Raw genomic sequence first — 18,308 nt, forward strand, 5'->3', positions numbered from 1 at the left:
ATCCAGAGGAAGAATCTGCTTAGATACCATATTTCTAAGATTTTCAGGGCCGAGTACAATAACCTCAGTTTGATCTGAATTAAGAAGCAGAAAGTTAGCGGCCATCCAGGTCTTTATGTCTTTAAGACATTCCTGCAGTTTAACTCATTGGTGTGTGTTATCTGGCTTCATGCACAGATAGAGCTGGGTGTCATCTGCATAGCAGTGAAAATGTATGCTATGTCTTCTAATGATGCTGCCTAAGGGAAGCATGTATAATGTAAACAGAATTGGTCCTAGCACTGAACCCTGTGGAACTCCATAATTAACCTCAGTGTGTGAAGAGGACTCTCCATTTACATGCACAAACTGGAGTCTATTAGATAGATATGATACAAACCACTGCAGCACAGTACCTGTAATACCTACAGCATGTTCTAATCGCTCTAATAGGATATTATGGTCGACAGTATCGAACGCTGCACTGAGGTCTAGCAGGACAAGCACAGAGATGAGTCCACTGTCAGAGGCCATAAGAAGATCATTTGTAACCTTCACTAAAGCTGTTTCTGTGCTGTGCTGAGCTCTGAAACCTGACTGAAACTCTTCAAATAAGCCTCTGCAGATGATCTGTTAGCTGTTTGGCAACTAATTTACTTTAGAAATCAGTAAATGACCAGCTCTGATATTTTTATCAGTGTAATGTGAGGAGAGCGTGGTGCGAGCGAACTGAGCTGCTTCTGTGTGTTTGCAGCGGTGGACGAGCAGAACGCTCAGACTCAGCAGCAGGTCTTCTCTCTGAGCCGGGCCGAGGAGGAGGGTCTGGTGGAGGAGGACGAAGAGGAGGACACCGAGGAGGACAAGACGTCCCTGCACTCGTCCTACAGCTCCAAGCATCGTGGCGCTCGCAGAGGTCAGAAACATCCAAAGCGTGCTTTCCCCACGGGACGGCCGCCGCACACTCATGCTTTGTTTTCTGTCTTCAGTCAGTAAGACGCCCTGTGAGAAGCTCATCAGCAAAGGCAGCCTACCACTGGGCAGCTCCGCATCACTTCCTGTCCAGACAGGAAGCCGGGACAACATGCCTATGCTCAACACAAAGATCCTGTATCCAGGTAACAGGCCGGCAGGTCTGACTCCTTAAAGTGTGTGTTTATGATGCCAGTAGTGATGTGTGTGTGTGTGTGTGTGTGTGTGTGTGTGTGTGTGTGTGTGTGTGCGTGCGTGCGTGCGTGCGTGCGTGCGTGCGTGCGTGCGTGCGTGCGTGTGTGCGTGTGTGTGTGTGTTGCAGGCTCGCTGTCCAACAGCTCCGTCATCAGCCGATTGTTGGTCAACGCCGACCCGTTCAGCTGCGACCCCGACAACATGTGAGGCTCCGTGACTGCGTCATAAGGTCCTCGCCGCGTCCACACGTGCTCTCATTAACCCTGTTGTGTGTGTGTGTGTCAGGGACTGCTACACTGAGAAGTGTGTCATGAACAACTACTTTGGCATCGGACTAGATGCCAAAATCTCTCTGGACTTCAACAACAAGCGAGACGAACATCCAGAGAAGTGCAGGTAGGAGTGGGCACGGTGACGGCGGCGTGGCGAGCTCCAAGAGCGCTAACTGACTCAGATGTGTCCTGATCTGCAGGAGTCGCACCAAGAACATGATGTGGTATGGAGTCCTAGGAACCAAGGAGCTGCTGCACAGAACCTACAAGAACCTCGAGCAGAGAGTCCTTCTGGAGGTGAGAGCAGAACCAGGAAATCCCTCACGCTCTGCTGCCTCCTCAGTAAACTCACTCTGACCTTCATGACATCATGAATGTCTTCAGGGTCTTTAAGGCCGAGTTCTGTTTTCTTCACAGTATTTTTTATAAATGGACGTAGTCCAAACAACCTGCAGCCGACGGGGAGGGGCACGACCAGGAAAACGACAACTTCCTGCTTCCTCTTAGGTCCTGAGAGCGCAGACACACCAGCTCTGTAAACCACCTGACCTGTCACTCCACTTCTTACCGTGTTCCTGCAGTGATTAAAGAGATTAGCTGGTAATACGCGTGACACTGTGTGTTTCAGTGTGATGGTCGGCCAATCCCTCTGCCCAGTCTGCAGGGAATCGCTGTCCTGAACATCCCGAGCTACGCAGGTGGGACCAACTTCTGGGGAGGAACCAAAGAGGACGATGTAAGACCTCCACCTCCTCCACCTGTCTGTACTCGTGTGAACATGTTGATGCTGAAATGAAGTAATACATTACTGTAGTACTGAACGTCTCATGTGAAGGTTGGCGTTTGCGTAGCTGCAGTCATTGTGAGCGCCCCCTGTGGAACAGGAAGTTCTCTGGTGGTTACTAGTAGTTGAGCGGTGCTGTCATGACTCGGCCTATGTGTTTCTGTCAGACCTTCACAGCGCCGTCCTTCGATGATAAGATCCTGGAGGTGGTGGCCGTTTTTGGCAGCATGCAGATGGCCGTGTCCCGAGTCATCAACTTGCAGCACCACCGCATCGCTCAGGTACCCACCCACCCACCTACCTGTCCAATCCACCCGCCTATCTGTCTGTAACTGTCACCCCCTCCCTCTCAGTGTCGGACAGTGAAGATCACAATCCTGGGCGACGAGGGTGTCCCGGTTCAGGTGGACGGGGAAGCGTGGATCCAGCCTCCGGGGTACATAAAGATCATCCATAAGAACCGGACCCAGACCCTGACCCGAGACCGAGTAAGTGAAGCAGCTCTGGGTTGTTCTGGGAGTCTCGATCCGGCCCGGCGGAGGTTTTCACCTCGTGTCTGTGTTTCAGGCATTTGAGAGCACCCTGAAGTCCTGGGAGGACAAACAGAAGTGCGAGTTTCCCCGGGCGCCGCCTCAGCCACCACTGTCCTCCCAGCCTGAGATCGTCTCCGAGGAAGAGGCGACACTCATAAGCGAGTTCGGTCAGGCAGCTGGAGTGCTCATCCACAGGTGAGACCCACCCAGTGTTCCCACCTGCTCCATGAACAAATGTTTTTACTTTTGATAACATGGCATGGCGGTGTCACAGTGGTTAGAACCGTCGCCTCACAGCAGGAACTGGTTTGAATCCTTTGGTAGGACCTGTCGTCCTACCGCAGCTCAATAAACAGATGGATTTGGTCTGATTCTGTGGAAGAACAAAGGCCTTAGGGTCGACCTCTGTGCTCTTGTTGTGAGTACCTGAATGTGTTTGTGGCGTTTCAGCATCCGTGAGGTCGCTCAGTCTCACCAGAGCATGGAACAGGAACTGGCTCACGCTGTCAACGCCAGTTCAAAGGCCATGGACGTAGTCTACGCCGACTCCAAGAGCTCCAGGGTACGACAGCTGCTCTTGCCATTTCTATCGTTCACGTAAGTCCTTGAGCCTTCAGCTGTGTAAAGTATCACTGTTTGTCTACAGGCTCTGAGCTGCAGCGTGGTCATTCAGATGGTCAGCAACATCAAAGCTTTGGTCAGTGAGACTGAACTTCTCCTGTCTGGAAAGATGTCCATGGTAACTGCTTTGGTCCTTTACTTTATCCCAGAATGTTAGAAACCTTAGGCTCTATCTTTATCTGTTACACAATGCAGGTTGACAGGTTCCTGCCATGTTTTACTCTGATTGTTCATGGGTAACCACACCAAAAAAACAAAGCCTGGTCCTCGTGGTCCAGTCCTAACATTGTGTGTCTGTCTCTGCAGCAGCTGGATCCTCCTCAGCAGGAACAACTGAATGCAGCTCTGAGTTCTGTGGCTCAGCAGCTCCCCCGCCTGGCTGATGTTCCCTGGTTGTGTCCAGTCATTGACCCATCAGACCATGAGGTAATTACTGTACTTTACTTTATTGATTTATACAGCACTCTTCACAGGATAAAAACAACAAAGTGCTTCACAATAATATAAAACAGTACAATCAAACATACAGCACAAATCTAATTAAAAGCCAGTCTAAATAAATGAGTCTTAGGATGATGTTTAAAAAAAAAAAATACAATCCAGGCAACATAGAGATGGAGGGAGAGCAACCTGGGGGCCACCGCTCTAAAACCTCTGGTTTTAAAACGTTTTCGGGGAACTATCAGCAGCCTTTGATTAGATGATCTCAGGCTGCGAGAGGGAGCGTGAGCTTCTAAGAGATTAGAAATAAAGAGAGGAGCGTCATGATTCGAAGCTTTAAAAGTCAGTACTAAGATTTTAAAATGAATTCTAAAATGTACTGGAAGCCAGTGTAATGAGCGTAAAACTGGTGCAATGTGCTCTCTTTTTCATGTCTTTGTTAAAAGCTTTGCCGCAGCATTCTGGACTGACTGGAGACGGTCATGGTTCTTTTTGCTCAAACAAAGAAAAAGACTGTTACAATAATCTAAGCAAGAAGAAATAAAAGTACGAATAATCATTTCTAACTCAGATTTAAACAAAAACATTCGCAGTTTGGAGATATTTCTCAGCTGAAAAAGGCAGTTCCTAATTAACTGTCGAGAGTGTTGCTCTAGAGACATGGCAGAATCAAAAACAACACCGAGATACCTGAGGCTTGGGTGAGCCTCAGGTATCTCTGAGCCAAGACAACTAAGATGCTGTTTGATTATAGATATCTGGCTGTCAGGTAGAGCTGCCATAAACGATTATAGTCGACTAGTCACCGATTAATTTTGCGATTAGTCACTAATCAGATCATCATCCATTGTACAGCTTATTGCACCAGCAGCATCTGCTCTTATATAACTATCATTAGCTTACAGCTTTAAGTGTTTAAGGTGCTAACTAACAATAAAGACAAGATGATAGGTTATTAAATTTTAATGAAATTTTCAGATTATTTCAGTGGAGATTAATAAACTCAGCCGTCTGCTCCTTGCTATCTAAAATATAACAGGACACCGGAGTAAATTATCGAGCAGCTCACACAAATCAGCTGTCTGCTTGATGTTTATTCAGCTGTGTAAAAACTATAATTTAATCTCAGCCAAACCGATTTACTCAGGAACAAATAAAATACTAAAGAAAGCCAAACAATATCATTTTTAAGTTATCTAAGTGACTCATATATCATGTTTAACCTGAGTAGCGAAAGACGGCGGTGGGTTTGAAAACGATTTGCCGGGAGTCCGGTGTTCTCACGGCTCTAGTTAGCCTAGCCCCCGGCTAGCTATCGAGCTAGTGGGTAACAGACGTCTCCGAAAACGTCGGAGCGCTTTTGAAAATATGTGGTGTCTTGATAAACCGAGCAGATATTTGAAGAGATCTGAAAATATCTTAAAAGTTTATGACCCAGAAAGAACAGGACAGGGCACAGGAGAGGAGCAGCTACGATACCGGACACAGCTTCTTCTTCAGGGTTTAACGGCAGCTGGCATCCTTGTACATGCAGTGCTGCCATCTTCTGTTTCAGTCCGTTATTACACTCTTAAATCCTACTACTTATTCCTGCGTCTTTTGGGATCTTACAAAGCTTCAAACGACGCGTCGACTATTAAATTAGTCGTTGACGTAATCGTGACCAGTCGACTAATCGTGGCAGCGCTACTCTCAGGGGCAATAATTAATGTTTTTGACTTCAGTTCAGTTTTATTTATATAGCGCCAAATCACAACAACAGTCGCCTCAAGGTGCTTTATATTGCAAGGTCGACCCTACAATAATACATATAGAGAAAACCCAACAATCATATGACCCCCTATGAGCAGCACTTTGGCGACAGTGGGAAGGAAAAACTCCCTTTCAACAAGAAGAAACCTCCGGCAGAACCAGGCTCAGGGAGGGGCGGGGCCATCTGCTGCAACCGATTGGGGAGAGAGAAGGAAGACAGGATAAAGACATGCTGTGGAAGAGAGACAGAGATTAATACAAAGTATGATTCAGGGGGCGCTAGTGAGCCGACAATGGAGTAAGACGTGTTGGACTGGGCTCCCGTCTAGCTAGCTTATATTTTAACAATTGCTTTTAAAGGCTTATTTAAACGAACTACCACTCCCCGTAACACCTGTGACCGACGAGAAAAAACGGGCCAAGGTTACAACCGGAATGGCATCAAAACTCTGGAAATATAGGGTATACTGGCCCCTCGGGCCAGCGGACAGACACATCCTCGGCACACGCTGATAAAGCAGGCAGGAGCTCGTCGCCTAGCTCGCAGTCAGGCACCACGATGGAGTATGAAGGCCTGAAATCGGACATCCTCTCCTCTCTGAAAGACTATATCTCCATGATTATCAGGTCAGAACTGAAAAGTGCGCTTGCAGAGGATTTCGACTGCCTCAAGAACGAACTAAGAGAAGTTAAGATGGAGATTACTAACAACACAGCAGCAGTCCGCTCAGAAATTAACAACATCAAGTCCGCTATTAGCGACCTGGAAGAGGGTTTATCATCAAGGTCGTACAAGGTTGTCAGCCTCCAAGAGATGGTTGCAGGATTACAGACTGAGCTGGCTAGCTTAAAAGAAAAGAACAAAGATATGGAGGCAAGAATGTGGAGGTGCAATATTTGTATTGTGGGTGTTGCAGAGGACGCCGGTTCCAGCTCGACCAGCTCAGTTTCTACTCTATTGAAAGAAGTTCTGCAACTGGATAAAGAAATCCCAGTGGACTGCTCACATAGAGGCCTTGCTCCCAGAAGATCTAACGGGAAACCTTCAGTTATCATCGCCAAACTCCATTACTACCAAGACTGCGTCAGTGTGCTACGGCAGGCCCAGGAGTGGGGTGTGTTGCAATATAAGGGGAACCCTCTGGCCATCTTCCCTGACTACACCGCGAGCATTGCCAAAGCTCGCAGTGCCAAAGCTCGCAGTGCCAAAGCTCGCGGTGTAATCGCTTTTAACGACGTGAGGAACCTGCTTCGAGGGCATCAAGATGTCCGCTACGGAATAATGTTTCCAGGGAGACTGCGTATATCTTTCAGGGGCAAGAGTAAGGAGTTTTTGGATCAACAGAAGGCAATGATATATGTGAAAAACATTGTCTTTCACAGAAGTCCAATAACAAAACACCGCTCAGGTTCAGATCAGGGAGGCCGTTCCTCCCAGTCACGCCCCTCCGGGTCTCGCTGTTGTTACCCACGTGAGCATTGAAGTCTCCCAGTAGGACAACAGAGTCTCCAGGTGGAGCAGCTTCCAGCACCCCACCCAGGGACTCTAAGAAGGCTGGGTACTCTGAACTGCCACTCGGCGCATAAGTGCAGATGACAGTCAGGACCCGTTACCCGACCCTAAGGCGCAGGGAACAAACCCTCTCATCCACCGGGAAGAACCCCAACGTACCGGCAGCAAGCCGAGGGGATATTAGAATACCCACCCCAGCCCGCCGCCTCTCACCAGGGGCAACTCCAGACTGAGACAGAGTCCAGCCCCTCTCCAGGAGACTGGTTCCAGAGCCCAAGCCATGCGTAGAGGTGAGCCCGACTATATCTAGCCGGTACCTCTCAACCTCACGGACTAACTCAGGCTCCTTCCTCACCAGAGAGGTGACATTCCATGTCTCAATTGCCAGTCTTGGTAGCCGGGGATCAGTTCGCCAGGGCCTCCACTCCTGGCCGCCGCCCGGCACCTGACCCCTACGGCTCCTCCTGCGGGTGGTGGGCCCGCGGGAGGATGGGCCCATGTCCCCTTTTCGGGCTGTGCCTGGCTGGGCCCCACGGACTAAGGCCCGGCCACCAGACGCTCGGCCTCGGGCACCCTGCCTGGGCCTGGCTCCAGGGCGGGGCCCCAGTAACCCTATCCCGGGCAGGGTAAACTGTTCCCTCTGTTTTTCTCATAAGGATCTTCTGAATCGCTCTTTGTCTGTTCCCTCACCCAGGACCAATTTGCCATGGGACACCCTACCAGGGGGCAAAAGCCCCCAGATAACATAGCCCCTGGGATCCCTGGGACACACAAACTCCTCCACCACGATAGGGTAGCGATCCTACGACTCTCCTGTCCACAAAACATTCTCTCAGATTACTTTTTTTAATTGATAAACGTGCTCTTCCACTGGTTGAAACTTGAGATTATCAATCTATTGTTATTTCAGACCATGCTCCCCTAGTGATGAGAATGCACATCCCTGGTGCCAATCGTATATACCCCCCTGGAGGTTTAATGCTCTTTTATTCTCTAACGAAGTATTCGTGAATTTTACAAAATCCGAGATTAGAGACTATTGAACGAAACCAGACCCCTGGGATGTCTGCTCTAAAAGAACGCACGTACCTGGACCCGCCTACTATCCTCGGAAACGTAAAATTATTGGCTAGAAGTGTATCACAGCTCAGGAAAAAAAAGCACCGAAATAAAGCACCGAAATGTGCGCTGCTTTTCGGTCTGGTTACTACCGTTTATGTCAGAACCGGTGCCATCATGGCACCGGACACCGGTACCCATCCCTAGAGGAGGCGGACACACTTTTTCTCCTCTCCTCTCCCTTATCTTCCCTGCTTAGCTCTTATGTCCTTGTCTAGTCTCGTGTTTTTTGTATTACTTTCCCTTGAACAGTCTCTCACAGTCTGTTCTCTAAAACCTAAAGAGAATTATTGATTTGATCAAATCAGAATCAGAAACTTTATTGTCATTGTCATGAGAACAACGAAATTAAGAATGGTCCCCGATCATTGCATCATCCCTAGCAATATCAAAATATAAATAAAACAATAAAATTCAATAAATAAAATAGATAGAATACTTAAAATACTAATAAGATATAACAGTAAAACATTCACATACATTCCCACACACATGCTTCAGACCGTGCATAGATTAACACAAGAGTGGCGTGATGGACATTTTTTTGTAGTATTCAGATGTGTTATTGCAGTTGGATAACAGCTGTGTTTGAGTCTATTAGTCCTTGCTCTGATTGCCCTGTACCGTCTGCCTGAGGGCAACAGTTCGAACAGGGAGTGGCCAGGATGTGAGGTGTCTTATATGATGTTTTGGGCCTTTTTAAAACAGTGGGCATTGTGTAGAACTTCCAGTGTGGGGAGAGGGCAGCCAGTGATCTTTTGGGCGGTGTTAATGATCCCTTGGAGTGCTTTCCTCTGAGCCCCTGTGCAGCTAGTGTACCAAATACATATGCAGTAAGTTAGAACACTCTCAATGGTGGCTCTGTAGAAGGACACCAGCAGTTTCTGTGTGATGTTATTCCTCCTGAGAATTCTCAGGAAGTACAGTCTCTGTTGGGCCTTTTTCAGCAGCTCGGAGGTGTTCACACTCCAGGAAAGGTTCTCCTCTATATTGACTCCCAGGAAGCGGAAGCTTGCCACCCTTTCTACACAGTCCCCATTTATGAATAGTGGTTGGATCTCTGCCTTTTTCCTTCTGAAGTCTATTATGAGTTCTTTGGTTTTTGAAGTGTTGAGGAGGAGGTTATTGGCCTTACACCATGACGTCAGCTGCTCCACCTCGTCTCTGTACGTAGACTCGTCTCCCTTGGAAATGAGCCCCACCACTGTGGTGTCATCTGCAAATTTCACAAAGATGTTGCTGTGGTGGCGAGGAGTGCAGTCGTGTGTGTAGAGAGAGTAGAGCAGTGGACTGAGCACACAGCCCTGGGGTGAGCCAGTGCTGAGACTCAGGGCTGAGGATGTGTGATGGCCAACTCTGACTCTCTGTCTACGGCCCGAGAGGAAGCTGTTGATCCACATGCAGGTGCTGTATGGAAGCCCCAGGTCTTGTAGCTTGGCCACCAGTTTGTGTGGAAGGATGGTGTTAAAAGCTGAGCAGTAATCCACGAAGAGCATCCGCACATAGCTACCATGCTCTTCCAGGTGAGTTAATGCAGCATGCAGCAACTGGTCTCTGAATGCTATTGACACCCTTTTCTCAACGAGAAGTCTGGGCTCGGGAGAGCCCGAGTGCCCTGGAGGGACTTTCCCTGCCGGATACACGATGGACGGGTGGCAGAGGGTCGTGTGCATGGCGGGACTGTCGATCGAGGACGCTGAAGATATCTACCTATTCGGAACCATGATAACAGGGTTCTTGCTGATCGGAGCTGGCTTGGCCCTGGCTTATCGGAGAATTAAGAGAGCAGAACCGGCTGTTCAAACCCCCCCCAAGGCTGCCCGCTGGGATTGGAACGATGGGACGAATCGCTACTTCTCAGAACGGGCTCATTGAGAGCAGCATGGTTAAGACCTTGGAGACGCTTACATCTGCCGTGAATACTCAGAATAACACCTCTGAGTTTATATTGGGTTACATCAAGGAGAGGCCTGCTCAGAATAACACCTTTGAGCGAAAGTTGGATTACATCGTGGAACAGCTCACTGCAGTCGTGAGTTCTCAGAATCGGCTCTCTGAGCAAAAGAATGACAAGACCACGGAGCGCAAGTTTGATACCATCATGTGGAAGCTCGCGGTTCTCCAACGGGAGATTGAGAGACCAGTGTTGGAGTGTTAAAGAACAGCTTGAAATTCTCATGAGTTGTCGCAAAAGAAAAATTACCATCATAATCCGGCTACCCCTTCGGCGCCAGCTGTGGGCTCAAGGCTGGAGGCGAACAACAACACCCTGATAACGACTGTGTTGAGTCTGTTCTTCCCATTCCATGCAAGGCCACCTGGGTTGGCTGGAAGACTGTTTACTTAGCCTGGCAGGGCGAAGGACACTGTCTCAGCTGAACTATGGACACGCACACACATACACATACTGATACTGATAAGCACTCACCGACGCATCACCCTCCCTACCCCGGATCCAACGCCACGTCCAACGCTTACCTCCCCTCTGATGTGGACATCGGGTCAGCTGGAGGCGCAGTCGAAGATTGCAGAGGTCCCAGATCAGATGTACACACTGGAACTCTTTCCCATGTTGCTTGTCTGTGTTTATTGTGCTATGGTGTGTTGATATCTGTGCATTCCTGTATTATCCTTCTGTGTTACACATTTCGATGTTTTTTTGAACAACTTCTTTAGTCACCTCAGTATAACCACATTTGACCCTAAACTGGTTACCGAACTCGAAAGGGACCTCTCTATCCAGGAGGTCATGATGGTGATTGGTGGAATGCAAAGTCCCCTGGACCAGATGGTTTCTCATCTGAATTTTTTAAAACGTTTTCTAACGAACTTTCACCACTTCTGCTCTCAGTCTTTTCAGAGTCCTATTCATCTGGCACTCTCCCTCCAACTATGCAAGAAGTGGTTATTTCACTCATTCTGAAAAAAACAAAGACCCTCTCCAATGTAGCTCATACCGGCCGATTTCACTGCTAAACACCGATGCAAAGATTCTCGCAAAAATGTTATCACAGCGCTTAGAGGTCGTGTTACCTGGCAGAGAAAAGGACATTAAAGAAACTGATGGACATTATGGACAATGCTGGGCATCCTCTGCACACGGCCATTAACAACCAGAAGAGTCTGTTCAGTGACAGGTTGCTTCTCCCAAAGACAAGAACTAACAGACTTAAAAACTCCTTTGTCCCACACGCCATCAGACTGTTTAACTCCTCCCTGGAGGGGAGAGGGAGGGGAAACAGGAGGACAAAGGAGGGGGGAACAACTAAGCTGTAGTGCCTCTTCACCTCACTGTGCAATACCTTTTGTGCAATACTTTTTGTAAATAGTCAACAGTGCAATAGACTCAATACTTGAAATGTGCAATTCACTTGTATTTTTATTTTTTATTCCTATTTATTCTATTTATCCCCTTCGTATATTTTATTTATATTGTCTCTGTATTTATATATATGTGTGTGTGTGTGTGTGTGTGTGTGTGTGTGTGTGTGTGTGTGTGTGTGTGTGTGTGTATATTATATTATATATATATATATATATATATATATATATATATATATATATATATATAAAAAATATATTCTGTAACTCTGTAACTTCTGTCGGTGCTGTGCTTTTTTGGAAATCGAATTTCCCAGAGGAACCCACCCGAGGGATTAATAAAGTTCTATCTTATCTTATCTTATCTTACCAACAATCATCTCCACAGACCAAACCGGCTTTATCAAGGGCAGACACTCTTTCGTCAACATTAGACACGTCTTAAGTATAATTCATGACCCTCCCTCAACCAATACACCTCAAGCCCTACTGTCACTTGATGCTGAGAAGGCCTTCGACCGGGTGGAGTGGGACTACCTTTTCTATAGTTTGAGCAAATTTGGTTTTGGCCCCAGATTCATATTGTTGGTGAAAACTCTCTACAATTCACCAATGGCAGCTGTGCGTACTAATAATACGATCTCTTCTTATTTTAAATTCCATAGGGCCACTAGTAGGGATGCCCTCTAGCTCTACTTTTGTTTGTCTTTGCTATAGAGCCCTTAGCATCAGCCATACGACAGGATACCAGTATCACAGGAGTCATCAGAATAGGCCAAGAATACAAAGTTTCACTTTATGCAGACGATCTATTGCTTTTTTATAACTGACCCACCCCTCTATTGCTTTTTTATAATTGACCCCACCCTCGCCTCGAAACTACTAAGCACTCTGCAAAGATTTGGTTCAATGTCTGGCTACATAATAAATCCTCAGAAAAGTGAATTCATCCCAATCAATGCGGCTGCAAAAAATATCCCATCTAATCTAATACCATTCAAAGTAAATAATAAAACGTTTAAATTCCTCGGAATCTGGATCTCCAGCTGTTACAAAGATCTTTATAAAACAAACTACCTGCCAATGTTGGAGAGTGTCTGTGAAGGTTCTCAGTCATCCAGGTCATCATAGTCAAAGGAGCTTAGAAAGAAAAGCGTCTGGACTTCTTTAAGTTGCTTGAAGACGTTTCACCTCTCATCTGAAATCTGGGACTCTCCACCATTTGACCTTAGAACTGAAGAAGCTTCTCGGATGAGAGGTGAAACGTCTTCAAGCAACTTAAAGAAGACGCTGTTTTTGGGGTTGAGTTTTGTTTTTGTTTTTTTTGCAGTATGCTGTACTGCTTGTATGTTTAATTTGTTGTTTGTGATTGTACAAAACCTCTTTCAATAAAAAGACTTTGATTTTTTTTTTTTTAAAGTACCATTCAGTGCAGAGAGGTCTATTAACTCATAGTGAGTGATAAAGAAACACCCAGTGCATCACTTAAGCAAACCGCCTCGAGGTGTTTAGCGGGTGGTAATATGAAAAACACCAACCCAGGAAGCGTGAAAACATTTAATGGCAAACATTTCTGCCCATCTGTCTCTCAGGGTCCACTGACAGATTTTTCAAAGCGCAGTCGGGGCGCCAAGTTCCGCCTCGTCCCAAAGTTCAAGAAGGAGAAGAACAACAAGAACAAAGAAACATGTGCCACGTTCTCTCTGCCAGGTAACATCTGTCTCTCTCTGTGGGATTAAATTCACAGAGGATAATATAGTCATGGCATTTTATGAAATCACTGTTTGCGGTGTTTTCTGTCTGTCTGAACCACTTCCTGTTGATGTCTCAGTTCACCAGTGGGGGACAGAAGAGGTGGGGGCATGGCTGGACTTTCTGTCTCTCACTGAGTATAAAGACATCTTTATTGGTCACGACGTCCGTGGAGCTGAGCTCATCCACCTGGAGAGGAGGGACCTAAAGGTACGCCGCTGGGTCACCGCTAACTGCTGATAGGTATAGGTTGATGTAGCATGGATGGATGGATGGTGAAGATGTGATGGATGGTGGTGATGTAATGGATGGTGCTGGTGATGGGATGGATGATGGAGTGGAAGTGCCTGCCCAGCCTCACTGACCTCCTCTGGTGTGTGCAGGACCTCGGCGTGACGAAGGTGGGCCACATGAAGAGGATCCTGCAGGGCATCAGAGAGCTGAACAGGAGCAGCAGTGCCAGCGAGGCCTAGCTGCTGCCAGGTGACTGCTGCTTTATGTGGACAACCTGACGTTCTCGCTCATGTTAGCTTGGCGCTAACAGACTCAGTGTTGTCTTTGTCACATGGTAAAAGCGTCTGATTCGTCCCAAGTCTGCGGACTGACTGATCTAACTTTATCAGCTAATGTTAGGAACCAACCCAGACAGCAGCGTCTATCATTGATGTCGCCATTACAGAAAACGTAGTCAGTAAATCACACTGAGTGTGTTGTGTAGGTGGTGCTAGCTCTAATGTAGGGTAGGTGTGTGTCTTTGTCATAGGGAAGAGGTCGTTTCTCCGTCGTAGTGCTGCTCTGCCTACATTCCACCTCTCTGTGCATGACCCTCACAGTGGACAGTTAAGTAGTGCCAATGTGGCTTTCCGCCGGGTGGGTGTAGCTTACCTGCTTGGAGATCATGAGTGGTGTAGCTGGAACCTGTCATACATGGAACTGTGAATGCAGGGATCATTTTTTTTAACACTGAACACATGTTTGTAGCAGCCTACACGCTGAATTTTATTATGTAACTGTAGGTATGGGTGTAGATGGGCCACCACCCACGTGGCGAATGTTTGAGGTCAACATGTCGCTGTGCCGTCTGGGAAACATCAGCACATTTCTGCAGCTAACTCACAGCTACGTGCTAATGCTATCTCAGGAACATTAGCACAAGCTGCAAAGCTAACATTAGCTTGATGAACACTGTGGTCTTCACTGACTCTGAGCTGTGTTTGCAGGTTTCACTGACTGTTTTTTTTCCCTTTTTGTTGCCCAGCAACAGCTGCCTGCTCTCCTGTGTTGCTATTCACCACTTCACCTACCTGACCTCTGACCCTGGACCAGCGCCTCAGCCTACAGACGCAGGTCCAGGACTCGCTGTGATTGGACTTGGATCGGTCTGTGCTGGTTCTCAGTAACCTGACTGAACCCAGACACCCAGGATTTCAGGAGAAACAACCAATTACATGACCCCACAGTGCCTTGTCACCCCACCCACCAGCCAATCAGCAGGAGGTCAAGGAGGGCGGGGTTTATCATTCAGGACGTTTGTGTTCCTGCAGGCTGTTGAAATGTTCAGGAAACACAGAGCTCTCTCTGTGCATCTCGTGACCGTCTGCGTCATGTTTCAGGAAGTCAGAGAAGCTCCCAACCTGATTTCACAGCTGGAGGAGGAGCCAGAACATCGCTGTTGGTTTGAGTGTCTGAGCATCAGAACGAGAAGACTCTCACCTGACCAATCATAAGCCGTGTCAGTCGCTGCCCGAGGTGTATCCCCACTTTGAAACTCGTCAGACCCAGATCCAGTCTGCAGGACTGAGGTGCCCACCTGTAAGTCAGCAGCAGACCAATCACAGCGTCCTCTGGTCTCTGACACGTTTAACCCTTTAATGACTTTACTTCAGGCTGCTGAGCAGGAACTCTGTAACTTCATCACCAAAGTGTGGACACCTGAGGGGGGAGGGCCTATGTTACCCAGGTAACAGCAGCTGTAGCAGGTCAGATATTTATGTCTTGTATGGAGTGATCTGTGGAGTCCAGAAAGTATCTTTAAGAAGAGTCATGATGAGGAGATGCTGGAAGAGGGGTCCTGTGCCCTTCAGGCCTGCATTTGTGTGGATTCTACTTCTGAGGTTTAAGATAAGCCTTAAGCTCCGCCTTTCTGGGGCGCAGCATCATGTTTCATATCGTTCTTATCTGTCCAGCGTGCTTATTTTAACACAAACTTATCAGACATGACAGGACCTCCTCCTGCCTGTGGACACTCACCTCAGCCCTGTGACATCACAGGAGCATGTTGTTTACCTGAATCCAAACGAGCCTTAAACGCACCGTCAGCCCTGCCATTTCAGCTGGACGCTGCCCTGCCGCTGCGATCTGATGATGTCAGCTGCTGTAAATGTTTTGTTGAAAAGCGCAGATGTGTTGGGTTTATAAAGCATCTCCCTGTCTGTCTGTCACAAACACAGCTCCAAGTTCAAAGTTACAAACTCAGCAGAGTTATGTTTCTGTCAAAGGTGACGCGAGACAAGACGCCATCACAAGGCCTGAGGACAGGAAGTGTGTGCGTGAGGACAGGGCGTGTGTGTGTGTGTGGTTCATCCACAGCAGAAATCCCAGCGACAGCTCAGACATCGTGTTCTCCGTCATACGTGTGCTGTTCCTGCCTGTATTTATACGAGCCGGCCGTCATCACCAGTTCTTTGACAGAATGTAATAAAAATCACTCAGACGTGTGGAGAAACGGTGTGTGTGTTGGATGCTGATGTTCCGTCTGTGGTCGAGATCAGAAGCTGCACCGCTTCCATCCGTTCAACAGTTACCAGTTCGGGACTCGCGGTAATGTTCGCTCCCAGCGGCACAGCGAAGCCGATCGTCAGGTTTGTGACACAGAAGGAAAGAAAAGCAAAGACGCTGTGTCTCATTTATCAAGAGTATCCGCCACAGGACCGCACACGTCTTTGAAACACTGCAAACATCCCAGTTTATGGAAGTAGCATCTGATCCACGAGGTTAGCATCATGTTTGAGCAGAAGTTCAGTCAAAGTAAAGCCAAGAGCCGCTCCTCAGATCATGGTCTCTTCCTCTAGGCGGCGCTGGAATGTGCTCAATACCACTAAGTGATTAAAGTGGGCCGGGCGACCTCGGTCCAGCTCCCCGATCCTCTGTCCAGTTTGCTGATGGTTTTACACACACGAGCTCCACCATGAGGGCAGCTCATCGTTTATACAGGCAGGTTCACAGGATGCAGACGGTTTTCTGGAGATGCAGGTGAAGTGCAGACGTTCAGCTTTGACTCAGTGAGTTAAACACAGACTGCTACAGACTTTATAACACACCGTCATTTCAGGGCTCCAGGGTATGGAAGCCTGTTTCTGCCACTAAGGGGGGAAAAAGGATCCATAACTCAAAATTTTGAGTTATTTTCTTGAAATTTCGAGTTGGCGCTGCCAATCAGTAATCTATGTGAATGATGTCATTTCCTTGTTACCCGGAAGCTGAAGCCCTCAGGTACAAATGCTACAGCTACATGCAGTCATGAATGCACAGATTGCTGAGTATTTTCAGCGTGGCTTCAAACGATGAAATCCTTGTGTTATTAGCTGAATCACATGGCGTTACTATCAGCAAACGTACTCGCGAAAGCGCCAGTTTGTTGCGATCCGGTTTTGAATGCGCGCTACTTTGCACCATATGCTTCCGGGTAACAAGAAAGTGACCTCATTCATGTAGATTACTGATTGGCAGAGCTAAGTCGAAATTTCGAGTTATGTTTCTCCAAATTTCGACTTATTAACTCAAAATTTCGAGTTAATAACTCGAAATTTGGAGAAACATAAGTCGAAATTTCGACTTATGGATACTTGGGTTTTTTGGCGTAAACGGGCTTCCATACTAAGGTAAGTAAAGATAAGTGAAAATAAAACGTTCATTTTTAACACTTGGTTGCAAACCCTCCGCTGACACTGACAGCTCATGGACGTTACCATGTGCTTCTTTGCTCTTTAATGTGCTGTCACCTTTACTGCAGCGGCTCTCAGCTGCTGTTTGTTTGTGGACATTTCTGTCTTCAACCAGTGAAACGCTCGCTGGCTTCAAATCAGCTGACTGAACAATGTTCCCCGTGTCTGCGGTGATAAACTCCGGGGTTGCTTTGGCAGACCGTCGGTCTGTTCTGCATCGACAAAAACCATCAGCTTCATTAACATGAAATAAAGTTGTGTTTAGTCAACATTAATCTTTGTTGTATAACTGCACAACTTTCATACCAACATGATTTGTGTGTTTGTCATTCATGTGAACTCTTTGCAGTCACCTCATGTTAAAATAACACCGACAGTTTGGTTACATTTACACCTGTTTATGTTGACTTTATGTTAAACTGATATGATTTTATCAGAAGAATTATTTATTCTGTCAAGCTGCTGTTTAACATGTTTGCAGTAAATGGATTTTCTACATCCTCTAAAAATCACCTTTAAAACAGTAAGACAATAAACACAAACACTTCTTTAACCAGTTACCTGTGTCCAGCTGGATTTGAACTTAGTGTCTTATAAACTGAAAAACAGCAGCAGGTGTCCCGGAGTTTACCAAAGGACAGCCCGGTGTCATCTGGTTGATTGCTGTCGTCCCCTCAGTGGATCCTTGGGTGTGGAACGAGTGTTTCTGCATCAAAGCTGAGGAACATTAGGCTGTGTCAGAGTCTGGGTGGCAGTAGTGACACGTCCACAGGACCCCATCCACTGAAGAGTTCAGCAGTTTCCAAGCATCGGATCCAAAAGCCGACGCTTGAGGTCAGTGTTAATGACGCAGCGTCCATCTCTGACAACTGATGTCTTCAAGTTATCAGACATCAGGTGTGTTTATCAGATCAAAACGTGTGTTACATACTGCCATCATCACAGAACATTTTTATAACCATCAAAAACTGATTTAACCCTCTGGAGTCCACGGACGCACCAGCACGTCCAAACGACCTATGAATGAACTTTATTTAGAACAATAACAATCTCAAAGAGACAAGCGACATATTGAATCATTCAGAACAGAATCACACCTTTTTCTTTTCTCCC

The 18,308-nt window shown here is 47.1% G+C and overlaps 1 protein-coding gene across 5 annotated transcripts in view; it reads left to right on the plus strand.

Annotated features, from left to right (window-relative positions):
- Positions 1–17,755, plus strand: part of dgkd (diacylglycerol kinase delta) — a 31,079-nt gene extending 13,324 nt beyond the window's left edge. For all 5 annotated transcript variants that reach the window (XM_080890137.1, XM_080890138.1, XM_080890140.1 and 2 more), the window contains 16 exons: positions 734–892; positions 966–1,094; positions 1,271–1,346; positions 1,429–1,539; positions 1,616–1,712; positions 2,044–2,151; positions 2,367–2,480; positions 2,553–2,687; positions 2,767–2,927; positions 3,183–3,294; positions 3,379–3,471; positions 3,660–3,779; positions 13,092–13,209; positions 13,331–13,461; positions 13,635–13,734; positions 14,510–17,755. In XM_080890137.1, coding sequence (XP_080746263.1) covers positions 734–892; positions 966–1,094; positions 1,271–1,346; positions 1,429–1,539; positions 1,616–1,712; positions 2,044–2,151; positions 2,367–2,480; positions 2,553–2,687; positions 2,767–2,927; positions 3,183–3,294; positions 3,379–3,471; positions 3,660–3,779; positions 13,092–13,209; positions 13,331–13,461; positions 13,635–13,724 — 1,754 coding nt within the window. In that variant the 3' untranslated portion in view covers positions 13,725–13,734; positions 14,510–17,755. The remainder of the gene's footprint in view (positions 1–733; positions 893–965; positions 1,095–1,270; positions 1,347–1,428; positions 1,540–1,615; positions 1,713–2,043; positions 2,152–2,366; positions 2,481–2,552; positions 2,688–2,766; positions 2,928–3,182; positions 3,295–3,378; positions 3,472–3,659; positions 3,780–13,091; positions 13,210–13,330; positions 13,462–13,634; positions 13,735–14,509) is intronic.
- The last annotated feature ends 553 nt before the right edge of the window (positions 17,756–18,308 follow it).

Source organism: Rhamphochromis sp. 'chilingali', assembly GCF_963969265.1.
Source record: "Rhamphochromis sp. 'chilingali' genome assembly, chromosome: 8".
NCBI lineage: Eukaryota > Metazoa > Chordata > Actinopteri > Cichliformes > Cichlidae > Rhamphochromis > Rhamphochromis sp. 'chilingali'.